The 13,939-nt window shown below is 50.1% G+C and overlaps 1 protein-coding gene across 1 annotated transcript in view; it reads left to right on the top strand.

The window, feature by feature from the left end:
- LOC148217349 (uncharacterized) overlaps positions 1-13,928 on the top strand; it is a 38,246-nt gene extending 24,318 nt beyond the window's left edge. The window contains exon 2 of the mRNA XM_088158699.1: positions 13,678-13,928. Coding sequence (XP_088014825.1) covers positions 13,678-13,928 — 251 coding nt within the window. The remainder of the gene's footprint in view (positions 1-13,677) is intronic.
- Positions 13,929-13,939: the final 11 nt, after the last annotated feature.

Below are 13,939 nucleotides of genomic sequence, written 5' to 3'. Positions count from 1 at the left end.
GTGTCACTGTGCTCTCCTGTGATTCACGAGGCTGTGCTGTGTCACAATGGACACTTGCTTCCTCCAAGGCTGGAGATGTCCCAGTGGCACCAGGTTTCCATCAGGCCACGGTTTGTCCCAATGGATTCTTGGTTCCATGAGAATCCATTGTGCCACAATGGTCTCCTGGGTGCCATGAGGATGTCCTTTGTCACAGTGGAGCCTTGCTTGCACAAGCCTTGGCAATGTCCCAGGGGGTTCCATGAGGCCCTGCCATGTCACAATGGACACTTGCTTCCATGAGATTCCATTATTTCACAGTGCTCTCCTAGATCACATGAGGCCTTTTTCTGCCACAGTGGTGTCTTATTTCTACTAGGCCTGGCAATATTTCCGTGGCCCTTGTGTTCCATGTGACCTCTCTCTGTCAGAATTGACCTTGGTTTCATTGCCTCAGAACACTCCCTGTATTTCCATGACCTGCCCTGTGTCTCAATGGACACTGGATCCCACAAGAGCTGACAATGTCCCCATGGCACCTGTCTCCTACTCAGCCCCACAGTCAGAATAAAGACTTGGTTCCACAAGATTCCACTGTGTCACAATGTTCTCCTTATTTTCCTGAGAACCTGATGTTTTCACAATTGACCCTTGGTTCCTTGAGATTCAATTGCATCACAGTGGTCTCCTTGGTTTCATAAAGCCCAGGTTTGTCACAACAGTCTAAGGATATTCCATTGCAACACAATGGTCTCCACCACTCCATAAGGCTGCACTGTGAAACAGTGGACACTTGGTTCCATGAGATTCCATTGGGTAACAATGTTCTCCTGTGTTCCATTACGCCTGGCTCTGCCACAGTGGATGCTTGCATGAGCCTTGGAAATGTCCCAATGGCACCTGTGTTCCATGACACCCTGCTGTGTTACACCTGACAGTTTGTTCCATGAGATTCCATGGAGTCACAATGGTCACTTGGGTTCCATGAGGTCTCTCTGTTTTGACAATTGACACTTGGCTCCATCAGATTCCATTGCTCACAATGTTCTCCTGGGTTCCAAGAGGCCCTGCTGTGTCACAATGGCCCCTTGTTTCCATGAGCCATGGCACGGTCCCACTTGCCCTGGGTTCCATGAGGCTGTGCTGTGTTCACAATGGACACTTGCTTCCATGAGATTCCATTGTGTCACCATGGTCCCCATGTTTCCATGAGGCTGTGCTGTGTCACAATGGACACTGGATTCCACAAGAGCTGGCAGTGTCCCAGAGGCACCTGTGTCCTATGAGGCTCCACGTTGTCAATGTAGAGCCTTGGATCCGTGAGATTCCAGGTTGTCCCAATGGTCTGCTGTGTCCATGTTCATGAGGCTGTGCTGTGTCACAATGGACACTGAGTTCCACGTGCCCTGGCAGTATCCAAGTGGCACCTGGCTTCCATGAGGCCCCACTGTGTTTGCAGGTGACACTTGTGTTCCCCAGACTGCCTTGTGTCACAGTGCTCTCCTGGGTGCCCTGAGGCCCTGCTGTGTCACAATGGACACTTGCTTCCATGAGATCCCATTGTGTCACAGTGCTCTCCTGGGTGCCATGAGGCACTGCTGTGTCACAATGGACACTTGCTTCCATGAGATCCCATTGTGTCACAGTGCTCTCCTGGGTGCCTGAGGCCCTGCTGTGCAATAATGGAGCCTTGTTCCCACTAGGCCTGGCAATGTCCCAGAGGAACCCGTGTGCCATGAGGCCCCACTTGGTCAATGGGCTGATGAGGGTGAAGGTCTGTAGTTATGCAGAGTCCCCAGGCAGCTGCAAAGGAGAAACGCTTTATTGCAAAAACCAGGCAACTTTTAACCTTTTAAAGCATTTAGCCCATTATCAGTTACATACTTTTAACACATAACAAACGTAATTCAATCAAAGACCATATGCAACAATGTGAACATGCAATGATTATGAAACATGTTTTTCTATCCCTAATTCAGCTGAGTCTCTTTCCCACAGTCCTTTTCTACTTAGCCAAAGTGACAGGCTTGAGCCATGATTTTACAAAGCCTTCCTTTTGGAAAGGTTTACTTATCAGTAATAAGTTGACAACTGACCCGTTTCTTTGAGATTCAATTGGACTACAATGGTTTCCTTGGTTCCATGAGGTCGCACCATGAAACAGTGGACACTTGATTCCATGAGTTTCCACTCCATCACAATGGTCTCTTGCATTCCATGAAGCCCTGCTGTGTCCCTAGAGAGCCTCTTTTCCCACAGTTTTTCATGGTGTCAGAATGGTTTCCAGTGCTCCAAGAGGCTGCAACATGAAACAGTGGACATTATCCTCCATGTGACTCCATGGAGTTACAATGCTCTCCTGGGTTCCATGAGGCTCCACTGTGTTTAAAATTGAAACTTGGCTCCCCAAGACTTGATGGCCTCACTGGGCTCTCCTGGGATTCACTAGGCTGTGTCACAATGGACACTTGCTTCCTCCAAGGCTGGAGATGTCCCAGTGGCACCAGGTTTCCATCAGGCTGTGCTTTGTCACAATGGGACCTTGGTTCCATGAGATTCTACTGTGTCACAATGTTCTCCTTAGTTTTATGAGAACCTGATGTGTTGACAATTGACCCTTGGTTCCTTGAGATTCCATTGAACCACAGTGGTCTCCTTGGTTCCATCAGGCCCAGGTTTGTCACAACAGAGCCTTGGTTCCATGTGTTTCCATTCCATCACAAAGGTCTCTTGGATTCCATGAGACCCTGCAGGGTCACAGTGGAGACTTTGTGCCCTGCATTTTCATTTCAGCACAATGGTCTCCAGCATTCCACGAGGCCCTGCTGTGAAACAGTGGGCACTTGGTTCCATGAGTTTCCATTCCATCAGGATGATCTCCTGCATTCCATGAGGCCCTGCAGTGTCACTATGGAGCCTTTGTTCCATGTGTTCCCATTGTGACACAATGGTCTCCAGCGCTCTGTGAGGCTGCACCATGAAACTGTGGACACTTGGTTCCATGAGATTCCCTCTTGTCACTGTCAGGAGAATCCACAAACACCAGAGGTTTATGTCCAAAAAGGAGACAGAGCAGTCCTTCAACTTTATTTGAATAAAGGGAGAGAGTTCACCAGGGCACATGCCTGCAGGGTTTTCTCTCTCGAGGTTTCAGAGGGCACAGCCTCCTTTTATCCTGAACTCCCGGCTGCACGTTGCCCTCTTCCTTTCCCCACTGGCCGAGGCACTAGGAAGGTAAAGCCTTCCTGAACATCCTGCCCCATATCCCCCCTTGAACCTGGCATTTCCCCCCAAAGTTCAGAAGTTCAGCCTTGTGCAGACCCTTCTCTGTGTCAGGAGCCAAGCTGGCTGGGCCCGGTAACAAACCTGCTGCTGAAAGTCAGTAGAAACATTACAACCCATTTCAAAGACATTAACACCCATCCCATCACCCATCAAATGATTTGTAAAGACATGAGCACACATCTTTCCTCTCACATTGATGTTTCCTGTGCTGGTGACAGTCTTTTAAACCCAGCCTTCAGCCTGAGCTCTCTGCTGTTGTAGTTCCATGCACAGAGGTTGTTGTCTCTCAGCCCTTCCATGGGCAGGCCGGTGTTCAGCCATCTCCAGGACAGCAGGGCCCCAGCCCACGTCACTGTGCCCTGGGAAGACAAAAACTCCAAATGTCCCGTTCTCCTTCTTCCCAGGAATTTGGCCCTGCCAGTGGGGTGTGATCCTGAGTGCCACAAGAAAAAGGAGACCATTGTGACACTGTGGGGCCCCATGGGAACAAATATCCATTGTGACACTACAGAACCTCACAGAACCAAGAGTCCATGGTGACACAATAAGGCCTCAGAGAACCAAGGGAGTCCAAAGGTCTAAAACAGTTCTTGCATGGCTCTACCTTGAGAACAGAAACCTCCTTGGTGGCAGTATGGGCTTGGCACTCAATTAAGGAGGGGGTCTGTGTGTAATGGGGAAACTCAGGAGTTTTTAGCTTGCTTCAAAACTAATAAAAAGGAAAAAACCCTCTTTGCCTGAGTGCAGCCAGTTCTCCAAGCAAAGCAGGTCCTAGGTGAAATAGGAAATTGAGAATTGTAGGAGCGTCAGTCGGTCAGGACTGAGATATCTCTAAAGCCAGGTTTTGGAACTTATGGTTTATTGCATAGGGTGTGGGTGAAAGGGCCCTGCTTGGAGCTGCCAGCTGCAGCTCGGAGCAGGCCTGTGAGAACAGGAGGGCAAGAGTAAAAGGAGTAAAGAGAGGGCAAGGGGTAGGAGGTAAGAAGGGTAAGGGTGGTAAGAGGTAGGAGCATAAGAGAGGTAAGAGTAGTAAGAAAAGTAAGAGCACAAGACAATGAGGTTCCCGTTACAATACAATAAATCTTCTGTTTTGAATATTCTAATTCTCACTAACCAATCTAATACAAGATACAAATTCTATAGCATTTACATACAGCCTACAAGAATCACTAAATTACCATACTGTGTTACGCTTTAAACCCTCAAAACTAATCTTTGGACCCCCTCTGCCATGCTAGTAGGGTCTTCTCTGACCCTTGGACCTGTCTGCAAGCAAAGGGGATTGTTCAATCAAGAGGGGATTACTTTCAGATGGCCATACTCTTGTTCTCTAGTTGTTCAGTAACTAAGGTTTGGTATCTCAAAGATGGCTTTCATTTCAATCTTGCTTGTAGTTTCCATTTTCTCAAAATCTTTTGCCAGACAATCATATTTATAAGGTTTTCCATTTCATCTTCTCCAACAGAGAATTAAGAATCAAGCATTAAGAAAGGTTTTGACTAAAAAGGGGACTGACAAAACTATATTGTTTGCTATAATTTATTGTGCTTGCAAAACAGGAAAAGAGCCAAGTTGCAAGGTGAAGCCAATGGGTTAAATGTGCAAACAGGATGGAAGGACAAAGGCACCACAGGATAAGGGGGTCCCCAGATCCCTGAGACCAGGAAAACTGATATCAAAGTCCAGAGAATGACCAAAGGACTAAAGAGAGAGCATGCACAAGAAGGCAAGGTGAAAAGTTCAAACTGAGAGGAAGACGATTTACTTCATCTAGAGACCCCCAGACGACCACCAGAGCAACCTAAAAGGAATAATGTGCAGTCCCAAAGAGGCGTGAAACTAATTTCCATATGAAGCAGGGATAGGCAATGGATATGTATGAGGTGAATCGTGTATTCCTAGTTTGTAGAGAATAAAAGGCAAAGCGCAGGTCACCAAAGGTGTGCATGGTTTTGGAGGAGCTATCCCCCATGCACCTCAGCGCTGAATAAATACATACCTACTGTTATAACTTATTTTTGTGAGTTATAGGTTGTTTTCCTGGGCATCAGATTGGCGAGCTAGGCAGGAGAGAGTCTGTGTGGCTGCGGGAGCGGCCGAGGAGCGGATTCCCTGGCACACCCCGGGACCTTCCTGGAGGGACCCCAACCTCGGCTCGCTCACTGCGGGGACAGACAACGACCTGCTGGCAGTGCGGATAAAACGGTCTGTATTAAATATCTATAACAGGGCTGCTGGTGAGTCGTACAGAGACGTCTGACACTCAGCACAGTCCCGGTGGGCTTGCAAGCAGCCGGCCGGGGGGCCAGAGACAGAAGGAGAGGGATCGATCCTGGCCGATAGCGCGGCCGACGGAGGGGTCTCACTGAGCTGATAGAGCAGCCCGCTAGTGACTCTGGGGGTGAGTCGAGCGAACCCTTGTTTTTGCTGCTTTTTGTGTGACTGCCAAGTCCAGACACGTTGGGTCGTTGGTGTGTCAGTGAGTGAGGGGGTGAGATGTACCTCTGGTACGGAGCGAGTGCGGAGCTCTATCCGCGTTTCCGACCTCGGGCGACTGAGGCGGCCGGAGAAAAGAGAAGCGACTGGGGCCAGTGTGGGGGAGTGCAAGTGTGAACAGAGGAGTGTTGTGCTTGAACACAGAGCGGTTAGCATTTGTTTTAACCGTGTACAGACAGATTGAAGGAGTGTCTCCTCAGCAGTGGTCTGGACTTGATCCCTGGAAATTTATTGTTCCAATAATTCACTGGGTAGAGAAAGGGAACAAACGGGTCTGTCTAGGTGGGATATACGGTACCTCTGCAGGGAAATTGGGAGCCCTGCCCTGGGAACAACCTGCAGTAGAGACTCTGGGTATTCCAGAGGAGGTGAACAGAATAGCTTGTCTTTGTGGAAGTTTTAGAGCCTTCAGAGGATCAAGGGGTTGGCATTTGGAGTGGGTTTTATTACAGTGTGGAGATTGTGAAATATATTGGTATTGTTGCTCTAGTAACCAGCAGGGCGTATGCCCCAAGTGTAAATTGGAAAACTATCCTCATCAAGTCAATGTTGAATCTAAAATTCTGAAGCTGGTGTGTGTGAAAAGTGAGATTGGGTGCCTGTGAATTGGGTTGTGTGTGGGAAGAAAACTGGGAAAGAACAGTAAAACTGTATGAGGAAAAGTTTGGGTGAAAACAAGACAAGACAAAAAGGAGAAGATAATGGGAACAGGACAAAGTAAAGAAATCCCTAAGGCCAGTCCATTAGGCTGTATTATTGCACATTGGAAATATTGCTGTTTCTCAGGAGAGAAAGGAAGTGGATAAAGGTAGCATATGCAGATATGTTTTTCTCTCTGCCTGAATGGCAGAGGGATTGTGGGCTCTGGGCTCCATCTGACCCTCTGGTATTGGCCTTAGAGAAGGAGAATAAGACTAAGAGAGGAAAACTTAAGCAGTGTTGTTCAGCATCTAGCATAGGGCAAAGGTGCACAAAATCTGATCAAGTTTACCAAACTGTGGCCCAGGAACAAGATCTGACAAACGATTTGCTCAGGTCTCCACACATAAGACAAGAAAGGGATGAGGATGAGGATGCAGACTCAGAGGTACCATCAGCCCCAGCCCATTCATCCCCTCCAATTGCACACCGGACTAGACAGCAGACACACATATTCCAGGCACCTCTGTGAGAGGCAGGGGGAGCAGAGGGAGAAAGGGTATTGGTTAAATCTCCCTTCTCCTCAATCGACCTGGAGGCATGGGAAAACGTTGCTAAAAATTATTGCAGTGATCCAGTTAGCACGGCTAACAATCTGTGATATATAATAAAACAACATAATCCAGATTGGAACAATAGGCAATTATTGGATACACTGACCAAGACAGAAAGACTATTAATTATAAAAATAGCAGGGGATTTGGCAGAAGATTATCATAAAATCCAACAATTGGATGTTAAAGATTATTTCCCACTCCAAAATCCACAGTGGGACCCAAACAAATCAGCAGAATTTAAAAAGTTGGAAAGCTATCAGGAGTGGGTCATAAAGGGGATGGAAAAGGCCATTCCCAAAACTATAAATTGGTCAGCATTGTATGAAATTAAGCAGGGGCCCTCTGAGCCACCATGGGAACTCCTCAATCGATGAAGGGATGCAATGCGCTGCCACACACCACTGGAGCCTGGGTCTGACACAGGGACACAGCAGCCAGTCAGTTTATTCCTGGGGCAACCTACGGGGCACATAAGATGGAAACTTCAAAAGATACGGGGACTGGATGGGAGGGACTCAGAGACTCCGGTCGATGAGGCATGGAGAGTCTTTAGGAACAGGGAAGAAGAAAAGAGGGAGCATGCAGCTGTTATAAGTGAGAGGAAAAAAGAAAGAGTGGACAAAGAGCACCTAGACAAGGCCCAGCCCGGCTGGGCAGAGACCAGTGTGTGATCTATAAAAAATATAGTCAGTAAAAAAATCAAAGCCCAGAACAAAGACGTAGTGGCCCATACGTGTCCCCCAGACCCTCCAGGATCCCTAAGTGTCCCCTCAGCGCCCACTTGGGACCCCCCAAGAACGTCCCCAGATCCCCTGAATGTTCCCAACCCCATCGATGCCCGTTACAGCCATTTCTGGGAATTCATCTCCTGCCATCCCCCGCGAGCTCACAGCACCTCATAACCCAGTTCCGTGCCTAAAACTCCTGCCGTGCCCCGCGCCCCGGCTCTCTGCGGAGCGGGCGGCCACTCGCCAATTGCCGGCTCCTGCAGCCGCTGTCAGGGCCGTGTCTCCTGCAGCCGCTGTCGCTGCACCTGCAGGGCCGCGTCCGGCTCTGCTGGGCTCCCCAGCACGGCCCGCAAGGACAGGGACGCGCTGGAGCAGGTGCCCAGGAGGGACAGCGAGATGCTGCGAGGGCTGGAGCAGCTCTCCTGCAAGGAAAGCCTGAGACAGCTGGGCTTCTTCAGCCTGGAAAAGACACTGAGGCTTAGGCTTTACTGAACTGTGGCCTTCCAGTACCTGATGGCAACCTACAAGAAAGCCGGACAGGGATTTTATACAAGGGCAGGCAGAGACAGCACAAGAGAGTATGGATTCAAACTGAAAGAGAGTAGATTTAAAAGAGTAATTCAGAAAAGAAGACTTTCCTGGAACACGTGGCCCAGAGAATCAATCTGTGGATGCCCCATCCCTGACAGTGTACGAGGCCAGGCTGGATGGAGCTCCAGACAAGCCGGTCTAGAGCAAGGGGTTCCCAGCCACAGCAGGGGGCTGCAGCGATGTGACCTTTCAGGTCCCTTCCCAGCCAAACCATGCCATGACTCCATGATTCTGGGATGCCTCCCCTCCTCATCCTCTGGCAGAAAAAGAAATTTGGGACCAAGCTCCACATTGCAGATGATGTCTTTTGGCAGCCTGCAACTGTCTCAACAGAGAATGAAAAGAGATGACAATACTGACACGATTTCTCTTTTCTACTTGAAATTTAAATGCTCTGCTCCTGTCCACACTGGCAAAACTGTAAGAAGAGGCAATTCTTCCCCACGAAATGCTTCGTCTCACCCAAAGAAGAAAGCCACAAGCCGACAGTCTTCTTTATTCCTGCATTGCTTTATTTGGTTATTTCTCTAATACGAATTAGCTTCGTTTTTTATTTCTTTGTTTCGTTCCGCGGGGCGCGCGGCCGCTCCTCCGCTGGGCTCGCTCCGGAGGCTCCGCAGCAGCGGCAGCAGCGGCAGCAGCAGCGCTTCTCTCGATCGGTTTTCCGTTCGACTTCTAGCTCGCTCATCCGTCTCCTTCTCCCTTTCACACTCCCTCTACTCCTGTCCCGTCCTGTCCGTGTTCCGCCTCTCCCAGCCCGGCTCATGCCGCGCCCCGCAAGGCGGCCGTGGGTGAGCTGGACCCCTGCCCGCCTCTGTCCGCACTGGCTGCGGCGCCTTTTGAAGAGCCTCTGGAGGAGCTCCTCACTCTGCTGGTGGTGGTGCTGGAGCATCATCGCCTTTTGGCTCCGCCTGGCCCCGCTCGGAGCCGCCCCGCAGCCGCCCGGCTCCCGCCCCGGTCGCCGGCAGCTTCCCCGGGGCGAGCCCCGCCGCCCGTCAGCTCGGCCGCCGGCCCCGAGCCGCCGGAGCCCGGGGCGGCTGGGCAAGCAGCAGCGCCCGGGGCGGGCGAGTGCCCCGGACAGAATGCCGAGAGCGCGGTGCCGTCCGCACGGGCGGAGAAGCCTCCCCCGGAGCAGCTGGATGGTATTATACAATTTTAGATGGGAATAGGCGACCTTATTAAAAGGGGACAAGACAGGGACTAATATCACCATCAGTATCTTTGTTGGTGGCAGCACAAGACCAGTTGCTACCCACCCACGAGTGGCTCTGCAGCAGAAAACTCTACATGCTGTCCATCTCCACCTAAATGAAGTCAATTGCTGATGTTTTCCAAGTACCTGAATTTAACTAAAGCAAAAGCTGAATCCTAGAATTGCTGCATCAATTCCCAAACCATCTCTCGAGTCTTCTCCACAGCTCAGGGCAGCACTTCAATGGGCTGCAGCAAAAAAAATCCAGCTGTTGTTGAGAAAAACAGCTTTCTGATAACAACTGTGCATAGTCCTCCTTTGGGCTGAGGGTTTTTAGGATGGGTCCACATCTTGAGATATTCAAAATCCTTGCCCTGGCTGGGAGCACTTGGGTCTATATTGCAGAATGAAGGTGCTGGATTCAAGGAAAGTCAGTTCTGGGTACTGGTGATGCTCTTGTGATTGCAGGAGTTAAACTGCAAAGGAGGAGGACACGTGTGTGGACATCAAAAAATGTTAGGGCAGGAGGTGATCACTGGGGTTTGCTCCTTATCTGGTGCCACATCTCCTGAAAAAGGCATTAAATGTCTGAAGGTGCTGTGAGATAAATCCTTGTCTCACATGAGAGGGAGGTTTCCTTGAAGCTTTTATATTTGATCAATCTGTCAGTGCCCCGTTTTGGGGTCCCCTGGGTTTGACTCACATGTTCAGGATCACACTGACATTGTCCCCATTCTCATTTGGCACATTATCAGTTTTGTCAAGTATGTTCTCCACTGCTGGTGGCTGCCAGTTGCCCATGAAGGACTCACACTTTTAACAGTTTGTGGAGTAACACCCTTGATCAACAAAAACGTAACAGAAGCCCTGAGTGACAGATTAGGGTTCAGAGATGGCTGCTGGTTGTAACTGACTACAAAAACGAATCAAGCTGCCATCCAGACAAGCCACAATCACCAACAAAATCTTGAAATAGCCATTTAGTGCAGAGAGAATATAGTGCCTTGCCTATTCAGTGTCCCTATGGGGGAGAAGACAGGTTCAGCCCATAAAGCAACCCCAGGAGTTATGATGGTGTCTTCTCTGACCTCTCCCCACTGAAGCATTATTTATATTGTTTTCCATTGGGGAGGAGCAAGGATAAAGTTACAGATAATGTCCTTTTATGTTTAGGTGGAGTTTTAGTTACTTCAGTCATTAGCATAGATACGGGTGTGAAAAGTAATTGGAATTTTTGAGTTCATGAAGCAAAGTTCAGTTTCTGGTTAATATCCGGATCACTCCTCTGCCTTATTAGCTTCATTGTTTTCAACAGAGCACGTCCACATGTCCATAGCACCTCAGTGCTGCTCCATCTCGTTTCCTGCCTTCTCTGGAGCCACACTGAAACCCCCTCGTTGTTCTGCTCCCCAAGGGTGCAGGCAGCCTGTCCCTGGGGAACTGCGGCCCATGCACGTCCTCCTTCTTGCTGAACTTGGCTTTTGGTCTTCTCTCCACAATCCTCTGGCAGATGGTGAGATGCTGGGGAGTGTCAGGAGGAGGAGAAGGCAGTTCTTATAAAAATAGAATCATAGAACAGTTTGGGTTGGGAAGATTCTTAAAGACAATCTCATTGTGTCACCTGCCATGGGCAGGGACACCTTCCACTAGACCAGGTTGCTCCAGGACCCATCCAGCCTGGCCCTGAACACTCCCAGGGATGGGGTGTCAACAGCTCCTCTGGCTACTTCTTCTTCCTAATATTTGGCCTTGGAAGGACCCATCATGTGGCTGTATGTGAGGGAATTAACCCTTTGAGGGGCAGTAATAAGACACGCAGCAACGTGGTCATCTTTCAGGATAGGAAAGAGCCGAGTTTATTGTAAAACACCTTGCTTAAGTACAGTCACCTGCTACTCCAGGGACAGAATACAGCTGATTGGTCCAGAGAAAGCAACACCACTTTCTTAGGCTTTCCTCACGTATCCAGCAGGTGTTTATCTTTGTTATTAATTCTATTCTTATGTTTACGTTAGAGAAAAGGGGCTAGCTTTGGGAAAAACCCTAGAAGAGCCTGAGAAAATTGGGCTGGAAAAATCCTCAGAAGAGGTTTTCTTGGGCCTGAAAGCCTCACCCATCACACATCCCAAAGGAGATATTACAGGCTCATCAGCATTACTTGAGTCCCTGGGAAAGTTCTATCCTCTTGGGAAATATCAGAAGTCAGATGACACGTGAGGGTGGGAACAGCACAGATTCCCCAAGGGCAAATGGGACTTGACAAACCTGGTCACCTCCTAGGACAGTCCCCAGCTCAGCTGGGGTGGGGTGAGCAGTGGACATGGTCTACCTGAGTATTTCAAAGCTTGTGATAGAATTTCCCACAGCCTCCTGATGAAGAAAGAGATGTGTGAGAGTCTGGACAAGGGGTCCGTGCTGTGGGTGGGAAGTGGCTGGCAGGCAGTCCCCAGAAAGTGCTGGGAAAGGGATCCTTTTCAAACTGGGAACCTGTCAGAGGTGGGGGCCCTCAGGGAGCCATATGGGGACCAAAGGTGTTTATTATCTTCATCAATGTGTGAAAAATTCATGTTACAAGAGGTCAGGAGCCACAAAGGAGACAGAAGAGTCCTGTAAAAGTGACTTCATTCATGAACAAAGGAATATGTCCAAGGAGGTCTCTCTCGATTAGTTGAAGCAAGTAAACTAGTATTCTTCTTTTATTTTTATTTCACAGCCACATCACACCCTCCTCCCTTCCCCATTGGCTGAGGTATTTGGAATGTACAGACTTCCCTATGCACTCTATAACATACGATACATGGTAATTAAAATTATCTTTAAGTCAGCTCTGGGCAGAGAAGTTAACACTCATAACCCTCGTAAGTCTTTATTTTCTTCCCAAAGTTCAGCAGTTTAGCACAACCTTGGCTGAGCAGCAGTCCATGTCAATTAGTAAATCTTCCTAAAATTAATGACTTCCCTCGTTATTTCCTATGGACAAGTATCTGGCCTTACCCACAAGGAGAGTCACACAGCCAGTTTTCAAAGGCACATTAATCTTATTCCTGTCAGATTTATGATTTATGATCAAATTTATGGAGTAAATCAGTGGAGATCTCCTTGGTTACACGAGGCCCTGCAGTGTCACAGTGGCCCCTTAGCTCCATGAGTGGGTGGGTCAGAGATCCTGCACTCTCAGCTGCTGCACGAGAGGCCACAGGAAAACCATGCTCATAGTCCTGTCATCCCTTCTGTCCCCATGCCCAGACCTGCCCCACTTCTCTGTCCTTCCCTGCCACACACTGGGTGTGCAACACCTCCATGTGCAGGTGGCATCACGAGCGTGAGGCAGGGCTGGCACCTGGGCGACCTCTGGGGCAGGAGGCCAGAAGGGATCAATTCCCCCCACACTGCAGCTCCCTGTGCCAGCCAGGACCAACACCTTCCCCAAAGTGAGCACTCCTGGGCTCAGCCAGGGCCGTGCCACACTGCAGCTCCCTGCAAACCACCGTGTCCTGGGGATGGTTTATAACCCCATACCGGTTTGGGGGTTTGGTTTTGTTTTGTTTTGTTTTGTGCCCAGGGGTGGCAGCTGTCCCTGCCACAGTCCCCATCCTCCCCAGCTCTGGGGCTGTCATGGTGAATGGGAGCCAAGTTGGGGTTTCCAGTGGGCACTGGGATCAGGGTGAGAGGCAGCCCTTTCCCTTCTCGGGGCACGCTGTTTGACTGGACACACACAGCCGGTGTCTCTGACCAGGATCCTGCTGCTCCTGTGGGTTGTGCCTGCTTTCTTTTGTTTGTTTTGGGGGATTTTTTTTTTTGCTTTGGCACTGTGACTGGGCTTGCCAGCTTGGCTTATTTTGCTGCTTTGCTGTCAGAAAGCCCAAAGCCAGCACGTGCACACCAGGACCCAGGAACACCCTGTTTCCCACTGGGGCTTCTCCCCTCTCATAACCCGGACCCAGGCTCCTGACAGGGCCAGTGAAAAATCCCAGGGAGCCATTTCCCTGCCATGTTTGGGAGCCAGGCTGCTGCTGCCTGGCCCTCACCTTGCCTCTGCTGCTGTTCTGGAGCTTTTTTCTGCACTGCAGCTGCTTTGCCCCTGCCTGCTGGCAGGCCCCACGGTCCAGCTGCATCTGCAGTTTCTTCTGCCTCTTTCTTGCTGTCCCAGGGGAGCCCTCCCTGTCGTTCCAGCCTTCTGCTCCTGAGGTTTCCTGCTACAGCCAGAGGGGCACCAGGACTGGGTGTCCCTGTGAATTTGTAAAGGAAGCGCCTCCTCCATCCCGTCCCACGGCTGCGCCTGCCATCGTTAACATGGACAAAGATGGCGGGGCCGGAGCCACAGCGCCCCCTGCAGGCGCGGGGGAGTCATTGCAGCTGCCCCGCCCGGCCCACAGCCACCAGCGCCCCTGCCGGCCGTGACCGGAACTGCA

This window comes from Sturnus vulgaris, unplaced genomic scaffold (genome assembly GCF_052056855.1).
Source record: "Sturnus vulgaris isolate bStuVul1 unplaced genomic scaffold, bStuVul1.hap1 Scaffold_85, whole genome shotgun sequence".
Classification (NCBI taxonomy): domain Eukaryota; kingdom Metazoa; phylum Chordata; class Aves; order Passeriformes; family Sturnidae; genus Sturnus; species Sturnus vulgaris.
Note: the sequence above shows the minus strand (reverse complement) of the source record. Positions and strands in the feature narration are given on the sequence as shown.